The sequence below is a fragment of the Mixophyes fleayi genome, chromosome 2 (assembly GCF_038048845.1).
Source record: "Mixophyes fleayi isolate aMixFle1 chromosome 2, aMixFle1.hap1, whole genome shotgun sequence".
In the NCBI taxonomy this organism is placed as follows: Eukaryota; Metazoa; Chordata; class Amphibia; order Anura; family Limnodynastidae; genus Mixophyes; species Mixophyes fleayi.
In genome coordinates, this window is record NC_134403.1 from 13,542,474 (window position 1) to 13,556,050 (window position 13,577).

The 13,577-nt window shown below is 41.9% G+C and overlaps 1 protein-coding gene across 1 annotated transcript; it reads left to right on the plus strand.

Moving 5' to 3' along the window:
• Positions 1-1,275: 1,275 nt before the first annotated feature.
• On the plus strand, positions 1,276-13,072 carry LOC142140038 (dicarboxylate carrier UCP2-like). The gene is made up of 7 exons (XM_075197901.1): positions 1,276-1,350; positions 7,597-7,772; positions 8,036-8,243; positions 9,006-9,203; positions 9,963-10,064; positions 10,741-10,921; positions 11,632-13,072. Exons 2-7 carry the CDS (start codon positions 7,647-7,649, stop codon positions 11,744-11,746), a joined length of 930 nt encoding a protein of 309 aa, XP_075054002.1. The 5' UTR covers positions 1,276-1,350; positions 7,597-7,646; the 3' UTR covers positions 11,747-13,072.
• The last annotated feature ends 505 nt before the right edge of the window (positions 13,073-13,577 follow it).

Sequence of the window (13,577 nt, forward strand, 5' to 3'; positions counted from 1 at the left end):
CACCGACAAATAGCGCTGGATGTAGACACTTTGGGATTAATGCCAAGTACGTACTACACCAGTTTGCGCAGCGTATCCTGCGTGAAATCACTGTGAACAGAAAAGTTGGCACATGCATAAGCTCCTATGCAGATTTGCGTATTTCTGTCACTTAAGCCAGTCTGCTTCTAGGTAAGCACGCCAGGGCGGGGGGAACAGCGCCAGGGCGTTCTAACACAGGCCAAGTACAGTAAGGGCGCGTTCACACCGACGCAGGTAAAGACGATATGCACCTCAGAAAGTCGTATTATTTGCGAATGGTCAGGGGAGGTGCAAATAGCGGATAATGATGATTTTTTTTTCATTACAATACCTGGGCCGCCCCTCTACCCAAGTTCATCAGTACAAACAGCACAACCCTCACCCAGAGTTTATCAATGTACAATTTAGGTCCATGGAGCATATTCAGTTTAGTGCAATGTGCCACAAGGTGCCTCCAGAACAGGCCGTGAAGACACTCCGAGGCAATGGTGGGCCTGGATGAGCCGCAAGAACAAAATAACCAAAGATTTATGTCCGGTATTAACTGGATGCTCACTCACCGGCAATGTCCGACGGAGAATTGAGTCTTCTTATTACAATGGATATCAAGATCACGCAATATGAGTGCTGGTCCTGCTAGTACACTGAGAGTTTAAAAAAAACAGGGTTTGAAAGCAAACAAACTATTATTTAAAGGACCATGATCTTTACAATTTAGTTTCTACCCAAGAGCCCCCAATACCATCTACTGACATAGGTGCACAAATAAAGTCATTATCAGAACTGTAGATATTGTAGATAATGTGATATCTTGAGGTTGTGATTGGGGGAAGCATTTTTTCCTATGCACGCTAGACTTCCTGTTAGGGTTTCCTGGCCAGACATTCTAATCTGGACCCAAATGAACTACGTATACCACATGACTGCATAGGTCAGAGACATGCTTGGTGTTATTTGCAGGCGTGCAGTTAACTGCAATGCAGCCATGCAACTGGGTATTTCATATATTGTTTATAAATAGCTGTAACTGTACCAGAATCCTATGAAAACAACCTATTTATCCTCCCCAGGTGCCGGCAATGAGGGTGTACATTGTTATTCATATTTATGTCACAGGGCCTCTGTCTTGTGCCTAGTGATTTACACCACTGACCTATACAAACATCGCTGGCTGTCAGTGATCCCTGTTTTCTGTTCCAGGAGACCGGTAATCAGATGAGGGTCCTGTGACCAAGGTATAAATACTGAGGCCCGCTGCTTTCCACTAACACTGGACTCTGCTCCTGCAGACATATCTGGACAGACACAGAGGATTACTAGAGATCACAGGTAAGGAGACGCAGACAGCACTTCTAATTTCACCAACTTTAAACAAAACGTTTCTTCTCTTAACACAGAACACGTAACATCTTTATTTTGCAGAGTTTTTTTGTCCAGTTTATTTGTTATTGTAAAATTTCAGATAATATTTAGTTAACTTTTTGACATTTAAATTAGTTTTATGTCTTCCTAAACAAATTCTGATGGTGAAACGCGTTGTGTGACCTTCGCAGTTTCACATATTCAACCTGCCCATTGTAATTCCAGATCTGTCCAAGATTTCAACCTTTCTGTACCTGAATCCTGCTCTTTTTCTGTGCTTTTAGGGAATTATGCAAAACTATTTAAACAATTAACCATTTATTGCAAAAATGACCAAATGATCAGTCATAGCTTTTGCTTGACTATTTTTGTGTCCGTGACCACTTGCTAATTTGGATTTAGAACTCTGGGATAAACTATAATCCCCCTATCATGTTCTACACAAGGCGGATTGAGCTAAACAGGACATTTAGGACATAAACCAGTTGATAAAATTATATAAAATGAAAAGTATAACATGAAATCATAATAGGATTGTTATGAATGTGTATCTGTACGGCCGTGAGAAAAATGAATCGGTGTTTACACAGAGTGTATGTCCTATAATACATTACGTTTATAAAGTACTGACAGGATATTTTTAGTTTGTTACGTACCTGCCCCTATGAAGTTTCAGTCACACCCGGAGCCGGATTAAGAACTATATAAAGGAATTTCTGTGATGTCTTTATGTGTTGAGTCTTTCAGAAATGAATGAATGAAAGAGATTATTTTCTATGGAGAAATAGAATAGTTTATGTCTATAAAACAGTATATGTGCGTAAGTGGAATCAGCTAGATTTACTAAGCTGCGGGTTTGTAAAAGTGGGGATGTTGCCTATAGCAACCAATCAGATTCTAGCTGTCATTTTGTAGAAAGTACTAAATAAATGAAAGCTAGAATCTGATTGGTTGCTATAGGCAACATCCCCACTTTTTCAAACCCGCAGCTTAGTAAATCTAGCCCAAAGAGTTTTGCACAGAGTTAAACGTTTTTAACGAAATAAAGATTAAGATTAATTTAGGTTGCTAAATCTTATCCGGTATCCTGCTGTGTTATCCGATAATGTGACGATTCTTGGACAATTTCATTGCAGTTTATGAATTGTAGAAGTTTTATAGTATTAGAATTATATTTCTGCCGTCATTTTGAAGTGTTTTGATGACTTTACTTTAGTGTCTCATTTCATTGTTTATCATGAATGATTTTTCATTACAAGATAATTAGTAAATAATCCCCCAAATCCTTCAACCAAACATTGTGGGAGTAAAGCTATAAATAAATAATTTTCCTATAATCAGACAGACGACTTTTGTTGATTTCAGGAGCTTGACCTGGAAAGTAGTTTGACCATCTTTCCAAATTCTCCAAGACCATCCTGAAAGTAATCTTGTCTGACATGAGAATTCAATGTCCTTATGAAAAATATAATTGTAAACGTCCAAATTACCATGGATTTGCATAACTACAAAAACCCCCATAGATGTGGGAGGAAAAATGACCGGAGATTCCTACCATAGGTACAATTTAATCTCCTCCATAGGCTACAAGCATATAAATATTGGTTCAATGCACAAAATGGCTGCCTCCATTGTATGTGTCAGGTGTTCTGTAGTGAAGTAAGTTTGTGGACAATGTCTGTCAGGCTAAATTTAGCTGCTTGACAGGTGAGGCCGCTGCTACTGCTGTGGTTGGCGTAAAATGGATTTACACGCAGGTTACTTTGTGTACCAGGCAAATATTGTTTGTGGAACAAGGATCTGTTTTCTCTCCGGCCGTGAGGTAATAACAGCCAGAGCTGCCAGGTGATCTCATCAGGAAACAAATGTCCTGACAACAATAGTCCAGGTACATGTGGTCTTGGAAGCTCTGTACAGAGGGCTCCGCTCCAGAGTCTAAACAAACAATACCGCTGGCAGCCATCGTGTCGGACACCTGTCATTATATATTAACTTGTAAGCAGCCAAGTTTAGTAGATCATGAACAATCTGCTTTCTAAACAAATATTGGGGCTCAAATATCAAACTGTGAAAAACTCCCATTTCCGCCATCGTTAGGGCTTTTTTCATTTCAGCATAGCGTCTCGTCTAATGATAACACTTCAATCATCAGCGACAACCATGCCAGTGGGAGGAGCTTATTTAACAAGTATGGCGATGGTATTAGTGTATTGTAATCAAATTGAGAAAACATGACATGATGGGGACTGTGGTGCTCCAAGGACATTGATGGAAATGATGGAAACTATGTTGTAATAAACAGGCAAAGGGGTGGACTGAAAGCTCAGACTACTATCTTTCCAAACTGACAGCTAAAATCTCCAACTCACATGTAGATAGGTTAGAAGCAACTTTAAAGAACACAGCCCTTCTGTGATCTAAGTAAATGTGGTCCGATATTCATGAGGTACGGGCTTCTATTGAAAGGATAGGCTGCATTCTCAAAAATATTGGTCCAGCTCACAAAATAGCTAATTCCACTAGATATAGGTGTAGGGTACACTTTAAATGAAGGACAGTCTCACTTGGTCCTAGACAGTAAACGATCAGCACTGAACCATCGGATGTAGGAATAAAAAAAAAAAAACCACCCAAGGAATTGTGGGTAGTATCAAGGAAATGGCATAGTAATGTCAAAGATAATGAGATGATGTTGATGATGATGGTAGTGATGATGACGGTGGTGGTGATGATGATGGTGATGACGGTGGTGGTGATGAAGATGAGGGTGGTGATGACGGTGGTGGTGATGGTGATGATGGTGCTGATGTTGGTGGTTGTGATGATGATGGTGGGGATGACGGTGGTGGGGGTGGTGATGATGATGATGGTAGGGACGACGATGATGGTGGTGATGAAGATGAAAGTGGTGATGACGGTGGTGGTGATGGTGATGATGGTGCTGTTGTTGGTGGTGATGATGGTGATGATGGTGCTGATGTAGGTGGTTGTGATGATGATGGTGGGGATGACGGTGGTGGTGATGGTGATGATGGTGCTGATATTGGTGGTGGTGATGATAATAGTGGGGATGGCGGTGGTGGTGGTGATGATGATGATGGTAGGGACGACGATGATGGTAGTGATGAAGATGAGGGTGGTGATGACGGTGGTGGTGATGGGGATGATGGTGCTGATGTTGGTGGTGGGGATGATGAATGTGATGATGATGGTGGGGATGACGATGGTGGTGATGATGGTGGTGGTGATGGTAATGATGATGGTGGTGACGATGGTGATGATGATGGTGATGATGGTGGTGGTGACAATGATGATGATGGTGATGACTGTGGTGATGATGGTGGTGATGACGATGGTGATGATGATGGTGGTGATGGTGGTGGTTACGATGAATGTGATGATGATGGTGGGGATGACGATGGTGGTGATGATGGTGGTGGTGATGGTAATGATGATGGTGATGACGATGGTGATAATGATGGTGGTGATGGTGGTGGTGATGACGATGGTGATGATGATGGTGGTGATGGTGGTGGTGATGATGATGGTGATGATGATGGTGGTGATGGTGGTGATGGTGGTGGTGACGATGGTGATGATGATGGTGATGATGATGGTGATGACTGTGGTGATGATGGTGGTGATGACGATGGTGATGATGATGGTGATGACGATGGTGATGATGATGGTGATGATGATGGTGATGACGATGGTGATGACTATGGTGATGATGGTGGTGATGACGATGGTGATGATGATGGTGGTGATGGTGGTGGCGACGATGATAGTGGCAACAATAATGGTGATGATGTAGAAATTTCCCGGATAATTAATCCTATTAGTACTGATAGAACAAGTATTGCAGTGGTAATGTGGCCTTGTGGGACACGGGGTCAGCACAGGATGTGACTCCCAGATCTGACTAGGCCTCCGTGATATCTATGCCTATGCACCACATTCTTCAGTGGTCAACATACTTGGGTGGGGTCACATTTCATAGCACCCGGTGTTTATATAAAGTCAACAAGTCTCACCCTTCACCCATATTCCTCTCTATCTGTACTCATCTAACCTCTCAGCTGGCTGTGAGTACAGGCCATAAAGCCACATATTATTTAGCTCAGTTATACAAGGGTATTGCTATATATTCAAGTCCAAAACTGCCATGTTCTTTCATTTATCATTGGGCAAAGTGCTCAAGCTTATGGATAGGTGAGCTAACTTATCAAGTATCATGGCCATGTCAAGTATCAGGTATACATCTGCGAGGCAAAAAATGATAAACAGGCGCAAAAAGTGACTCAGCCAGGACCTATGAGCTGAGAGATAGCCATAACTTCCTAGATCACCCCCAGAATGTCCTGGTGGCTCCTGAATTAGGCAAGAGACCTCATGGACTCATGAGATATAAAGCTTCTTTTTTGAACAGGTACTTACCTGCCTGTAAGGTAGGCGGGACATGTTGTGATGATGCAAATTGTATCATCAAGCCGCACCCACCCCGCGAAACACAGATGTGAGCACCATCATACACCTTACGCCGTCTTGTCCACCATCTTCTAGAGGGGAGGTATGACTTGTAGTATGAAGAAAGCAGTACCCTCTCCACGATAGGTGGAACATTGTAAATGGGACACGTCTCTGAACTTATGTGGACCTGTTGCATGAACACAGTGGAGGCTGCTTTTTTCTGGGATTAACCAATATCCATGAGAGTGCACCCTAATATTTTAGTAGAAACTTGTGACCCCCACTGAGGTGTGAGGCTCCAATGCCTCAGTGATGTCACTAGCTCACTATTAAATCAATAGGGGACGCAGCAGTCTATTAGGAACATATTAAAGAAAAACAACACAGGTGGCCCAGTGACCCAGCCCAAGGTAGCCCACTATGGGACCCTCCCGGGGGCAGATGCCTAAATCCCACCCCCCCCCCCACCCCCCCAGCCTGCCCCTGGAGCTTGGGCAGTGCAGTGGGTAGAGTCTGTGTGATTCGCTTTCAGTCTAATAGGGAACAGAAATGAAGACTGCAGATTGGTTGGTTCTTACATAGGGTCAGTACAAGTGATATTACAGGGAGCACAATGGCTGCAATTTATGGATAGATTTATCAAACCTTCTTACGAGGAACAGTGGAGATGTTGCCCATAGCAACCAATAAGAGTATTTATCTAATACTTGCTAGAACATGACAGCTAGAATCTGATTGGTTGCTATGGCCAACACCTCCACTTTTCCTCGTAAGAAGGTCTGATAAATCTACTCCTTTATGTTTGAAATTTGTCTCAAATCATCACCAGTTTAAAAGTGTGTCGGAGTTATGGGGTGGTTGTAGCTGTTTGTGATTGGCAGGGGGATATTTAATTCACTTATTTAGGTTTCTGTACTAGTCAGCTCTATGTTATGTTATATTATCAGATACTGTAAACATACAGAAGAGGTAGAAAGGTCTCTTGTTAAATAAAAAACAGAAACCACCTGAAGGGCAATCACTTAGACAACAACAAGTTGCACAATGTGGAGAAATATGTGCTGTTATTATCGCACTGCAAAACAAATGATATATCGCCCCAAGCTGTCACTTGCAGTATATAAGTTTCAATGTAAACACTTCACTTGGCTGTCTAAGGTGTAGGAGAGCTGTCCACTTTGAGAGAGATCATAATGCCGGGACTCATTCATCAAAGCATGAGATGGTGAACTGATGTACGTACGGCAGGTTAGAGGGCAGATTCAATCAGTGCAAAAGGTAGGTTAGAGTGCAAGGTGCCGCTGAACATCGACTCGATGTTCGGATATGTATATTGCCACCTATTACGGTACGGAATGTCTGCTCATTTTTCTGCTCACCTCTATGGGACGTGAAGAAAAACTAGTGGAGATTTCTGCCTCAACATCGCCTCACTGTGTCTCCACGGACTGTTCTGGAGACACATTGCGCAGAGTTGAATCTCCCCCTAAGAGTCAGTTATACGTATGGAAGAGATAAGTGGTTTTTTATCTTTAAACTGGCCGAACACGGTCAATTCCACCACTCGTCTCACTCGCAGGAGCGTAGAATTGTGGTCACGTACATGGTTGGCCAGTTGGATGAGATTCAAATGTTCAGCTCTTTGGCCAATGGCCAAATCATTTTCTGGCTGAAGATTAATTCTACAGAGATCACTGTGTAACCTAATAATGACCCTTGTGGTATATTATTGTATCTTTATAGGTAACCGGCTGAGGCGACTGACCCACTACTGTGTCTGGCATTGAAGGAAGATGGTTGGACTGAAGCCCTCGGACGTTTCCCCCACGCTCATGGTGAAATTTGTGGGTGCCGGAACAGCAGCTTGTATAGCTGATTTGGTCACCTTTCCTCTGGACACTGCGAAAGTCAGGCTTCAGGTAACACTTTCCAGGATGCAGTGTGTATTGTAGAGTGACTACACGGTTAAACCAAACTGGCAATGACCCACCGTCATGTAACTTCACATAGTCATTAATGTGAGCACTATTAAATGGAAATATCCAAAGACCAGATGGGTTAGTCCATAAACGGTTAATATAGAGTTGGCGGCATTAGAATAAAATCTCCAGGGATAGGAATGAAATCTTCATAGTACAATTCTCGTATATATCTCTCTGTTCTGCTCTTGTCCCCTCCGTAGATCCAAGGAGAGTGTTTGGCTGAGCCCAACCTCAAAATCGTCCACTATAAGGGTGTGATGGGCACCATTTCCACCATGGTGAAGACAGAGGGAGCGGCCAGTCTCTACAACGGGCTGGTGGCCGGCCTGCAGCGACAGATGACTTTTGCGTCTATCCGCATCGGCCTGTACGACTCGGTGAAGCAGTTCTACTGTCGCCAGTCAGAAAGTGAGTAGAAGCTTTTTCTTTCCATGTTTTTGGGCTCAACTAGGTTCTAGAAGCAGCACTCAGTAGAGAACATTAATAACAGTACTTTACGGTTTCTCAGGATGGCCATAACAAAAGAAAATGAATGAATCCTTTCAATAAAACTTTTTTTCCAATGGTCAATAATTTCTTTTAAATATTTTTATGTATTTTTTTACATATTTGTACCTATTTTTTTTACAGCTATTATTATTTTTTTTTATACTAAAGGGGAATATTCAATTAGCGAACGTTCTGGAGACACTTTGCAGCATTCATTTCACAGAAATCTCCGCTCACTTTTCCTCGCACTCCATAGTTGTGCGAATTAAAATGGCAGAGACTTGTACCATAATTGCCGGCAAGGTGTGCAGCGCAATGTCCACGCGCCACATCTTAGCCAATTGAATCTCCCCCTAAGTGTAACTAAAGTTAACCCTTACCAATCCAGGCCAATATTGCTGCGGCATCAGAGTATGGCTCAGCTCCCTTTTCTTTTTTTTAATGATAAATGAGGTGATTTTCTATAGCCAAAATCAGCCTTATCACCGTCTACTAATCAATAGACCCCAAAGTCACAAGAGGAATATGTTAAATTGGGTCATAGTATGGGAATATTAAAATATATATTTGTAAGTGTCACATCTTATTGAATTAAATTGTACTTTAATTTTTAAAGGGTATGTCTAGTAATATTCATGGATTGGAATCTCTGTGAACAGTCTCCTCTCTCTCTTTTCCCAGATTCCGGAGTCACCTGTCGGCTGCTGGCTGGATCTACCACGGGAGCCTTGGCCGTGACCTTTGCTCAGCCGACGGATGTGGTGAAAGTGAGATTCCAAGCCCACGTGAAATTTATTGACGGTAACAGGAGGTATAACGGGACGGTAGACGCCTACAAGACCATCGCTAAGGAGGAAGGTGTCCGAGGACTGTGGAAAGGTAACAATAGATGTCACTTGTGATCAGAATGTGGGACATGTTTTACAGCAGAATGAGGGATAAAAATATCAGAAATGGAGAAGGATCTGAAGTTATTTACTTTATTTATTTAGTAACAATTATGTAGTCGCTGAGTCTCATTCACAAGAAAACGTAAAAATGCCTTGGTGAATTTGTCTGTTTTTAAAGATTAAAGGGGCCTATGTATCAAATGGCATTGGAGATTCTGCCAACAATGCATAACAGTGGTTACCGCTGATAATAACATGGTTATCGTAGTCATACCTGTTCTATTATTAAGCTCTCAGGATGGCGTTAACAGAATAACATTTTTATAAGATGCTGTATTCTAAGAACAAAGCATTTTTTTTAAAAAAAATACAATAATATTTTTAAAAAAAAAAAAAAAAATTAAAATAAATGAAATCAGTTTTTTTTATATAATATATATTTTTTTTTTACATTTAGAGGAACTAAAACCCCAAATCTGGGCTTTTCAGTTCCACTGCGCATGTTCGAGCCGTACACAACTGCAGGGCCAACGGTAAATTAACTCTTACCGCCCTGGTTCAGTATCAGCTGCCTTGATGATATTATATGGTAAATTGCGGTAATCAACCCAAAAAATGGTGTTAATTACTTTAATGATTAATTAATGACATCACAATGTTTCCATATATTATTCTGCTTTATATATGTATTCTGCAATTCTGCACATAAAATATTTAGGGTCTGACAAGTTCTTTCTTTCCTATCCAGGGACCCTGCCGAACATCACCCGCAATGCCATCGTAAACTGCGCAGAACTGGTCACCTATGACCTCATCAAGGAAGCCATCCTGAATCACAAGCTAATGACAGGTAATTGGCGCTGTACCGGCATGAACGGGTCTGAAGGTCGGAACATGAAGAGCAGATTCTGAGAACTGTTTGTTACATAACGATAAGAGATGTCTCAATAATGTCACACCCAAACTAATTGCCGTTCTGTAAACCTGGAAGAATATTTCAGATAACAGAGTTTTACTGCAGGTTGTTTACGAAGCGCATTGTGCCTCCATGTTGCATTTTCAAGGCGCATTTATGAACAATGTAATAAAAAGTTCCAACACACATTTGCCGCATATAATAGACATCGGTTTTCATAAATGTCCCTATTGTATTATCTAACAATTCTTCCCTGTATTCTGTTTATTTAGTTATTATTTTTAGCCAACATTTTTGATGTTTACACTCAATTCGATTTATGCAGGTTTTTTTGGGGTAATATTGAGGTATAATTATGTTTAATATAAGGTTTTATATGGTACAAGCCATAAAGTGGTTGCTCCTGTAGTGAGCTTCCGCTGGCTGCCAGAGGGAGTTCACTGCAGGAGGAACCACGTGCTATCATCAATGAAAGCACAAATTGTTCCTGCACCCGGCACCCGGCAAATCAGTGTACAACTAGTGATTTCTAATTAGGTACCCAGGGACGCACGCAGAATAATACCATTATGTTGCCGATTTGTTTCCTTCCTTCATATCCTCCTCTCAGATAATCTGCCGTGTCATTTTGTGGCTGCATTTGGTGCCGGATTCTGCACCACGGTGGTGGCATCTCCGGTGGATGTGGTGAAGACTCGGTACATGAACTCTACAGCCGGCCAGTACAGGAACGCATTAAACTGTGCATTGACCATGGTGATCAACGAAGGCAGCACCGCATTTTACAAAGGGTACGTCTTTAATCCTACACCGAACCATAAATAGTCACAACAGGGGGAGACTGTGAGATATAATGGGAATAATGAACAACCTACTGTAAATTATAAAGTTTAAAAGCCATAGGCCATAAAATTTTATACAGGTCATGGAATATCAATTTTGATCGAACAAGATAGGTTGAGATGATGATGACTTATCCTCATATAATACCCCCCCTCTCAGGGGCAAACGCAGGATTTGTAGAGGGGGGTTGCCACACCACGCCACCAGTGGGCGTGACCAGCATGCATGGGGGCGTGGCTATAATAGACAGTACTTGGCTGCTCTCCAACTCTTCCTATCTCAATAATATACATGGGCAACACTGCATGCACTACTGTTAGGTGCCGGAACCTCTCCCTTTTCAAGCAGAGCCGTGTGAAGCGGGGGCAGGGTCCAGCCACCCCAATTATACAGTGCCCCAGGCTTGGAGGGGGTTTCCAGGCACTAGGAACTCCCCCCCCCTTCGGTTTGCCTATGCCTCTGCACACACACTCATCTGCCTTTTTTTTAATACTTCTGAACAGTTGACACCATTCACATGTCCTGCTCGCTATACCGAACTTTATTTAGATTGCAAGCTCCAGATGTTACATTTGTCTCTCTTTTTCTGTAGCAAATTCAATAGCTCAGTAAAAAAAAAACTATATACTAATATTAATGAATGGACTCTTCTCCGCAGGTTTGTGCCAGCCTTCCTGAGACTGGGCTCCTGGAACGTGGTTATGTTTGTGAGTTATGAACAACTAAAGAGGGCTATGATGATGGCGCATGGGTCATGGGAGGACCCACACTAAAGAGAGAGGAACTTACGCACAATTTTATACTAGTCATGGCACAAAGGTTAAGCAAGGAACCGGGATCACCAGACACAGTCCTTTGGTGAGATTCCCCGACGTCCAGAGGGAGGAGTCTCTTGATCCTGGTGGTGTCTAGTCCATCGTCATCGACGCTGGATACAAAGATGCTCTATAGACGTCCTCATTACACAAAGGAGAGGTCCAGTTGTTATTCGTATCTTGAGGATTAACCGAGAACACGGCGGCACAATGTAGAAGATGAATCGTTAAATTTTCCGATGGAACTTTTGTTTACACTGTGAAGTTAGAAAACGTAGACTCTTCAAGTCACTATTTCATAGGGAATAGCCAAGACTCATCTGAAGGGAGCTTCCATCTCCTGACAGAATAACTAAAGATTTGGTTTTACAAGTACCTAATATTTACTTTTCAGGTGCTCGTTAGATGTGGCTGAGAACTGTTATCCATCCAAGTGGGAAAATATCATTTAATGATGGTGGTAAATACAGAGATTAGTTGACAAAGACTTTTTCACAGTGAATTAGTTCAGAAAGAGTCAGACTTGTTTACAAGTCATTGGAGGCAAAGTCTACCAGCTGCAGACAGAGATTAAAGATTACAGTACTGTACTTTATCATTATATCAGAGACACCGTTTCCTCTAAGTGATCTGGGACAGACAGAATTAAACTGAACTTGTTATTCAGAGTCGTACTGAACGGTAGATCCTAAATGAGGGGGCGTTCTTATTAAATTCAATATTTAACTCTTTTATGGATTACTCATCGTAGGTGGAATATTATTCTAATGTGGACCACTTTATCTAACACTGTAACACTTATAACACTTTATATAACTGTCAATTTTAAGACAGTGAAATTCAGCTTATCAAAAGCAAAGAATTCATGAATGTGATCATTTGGGAAACGAGCCCCTTTAAGAAATTATTCAGAGAAGCAAATCTACCCTAGGAGTCCGCTAGATTAGTACAGTCAGAGGATTTGCTCTTGCCACTGTTCAAATGGGATGTGAGCGAAATGCTCTGATAATTGTGCAGGAGTCGGCATCATTGATCCCACTATCTGCACACACCTGACTGTCAGACAGGTGTCAGGTCGCAGCCAATCGCTGGAAGGGTTACACTGAACAGCAGACCTAGAGTGTATCACATGATGAAGGGAGGCAGAACTAACATCACGGTAATCACCAGCACCCGTGGGTCAGGGCTTATCGTGACAGGTAGAGATTATTATTATTTGTCAATGATGTGTGGTGATCAGAGCCCATTCTGCGATCTAATTTAAAAATGTTATTTATTTTGTTTATTTATGTAAGTTGAAGCTCTTTGGAGTTTACAAATAAATGTTATATTTCTCCATATGTTATGGTCAGCACCATATCTGTGTATCACACGCTATATACAATAGAGGGTGTCTCATTATTCACTAAACTACAAGTGTCCAGAAGCGCAGTTATTATTGAAGCGTCAGGTTTCAATCTATGTAAATTTGTAGCTTAACTCTGATTTAGGGAAGTGCAGGGGGCGTGACGTCATCACAGCCCCGCCTACACCGCGCAATGACGTGATTCACAATAAATTGCGTCATCAAGCCGCCCAGCCACTTCCCTACTGACCCGGGAGGGAGAGGCAGGGTTTCCCGGACAGTCCGGGAGAATAGGTCAAGGTGGTGGGGTCCTGGTTGGAAAATGGATATGTACTTGAAATATGCAAAGCAGAGAAATAAGTGACCTCAGTACATTACACATATGACGCAGTATATAAAATATACATACAACCTTCAAAAAGGCTGCACATTGCCCTGAATTTT

Bases quoted from the DNA above. Each gene is read 5' to 3' on its own strand.
- LOC142140038 (XM_075197901.1), top strand. From the start codon at position 7,647: ATGGTTGGACTGAAGCCCTCGGACGTTTCCCCCACGCTCATGGTGAAA. The intron at 7,773-8,035 runs GTAACACTTTCC...TCCCCTCCGTAG, and splicing joins CTGCGAAAGTCAGGCTTCAG to ATCCAAGGAGAGTGTTTGGC. The intron at 10,922-11,631 runs GTACGTCTTTAA...TCTTCTCCGCAG, and splicing joins AGCACCGCATTTTACAAAGG to GTTTGTGCCAGCCTTCCTGA.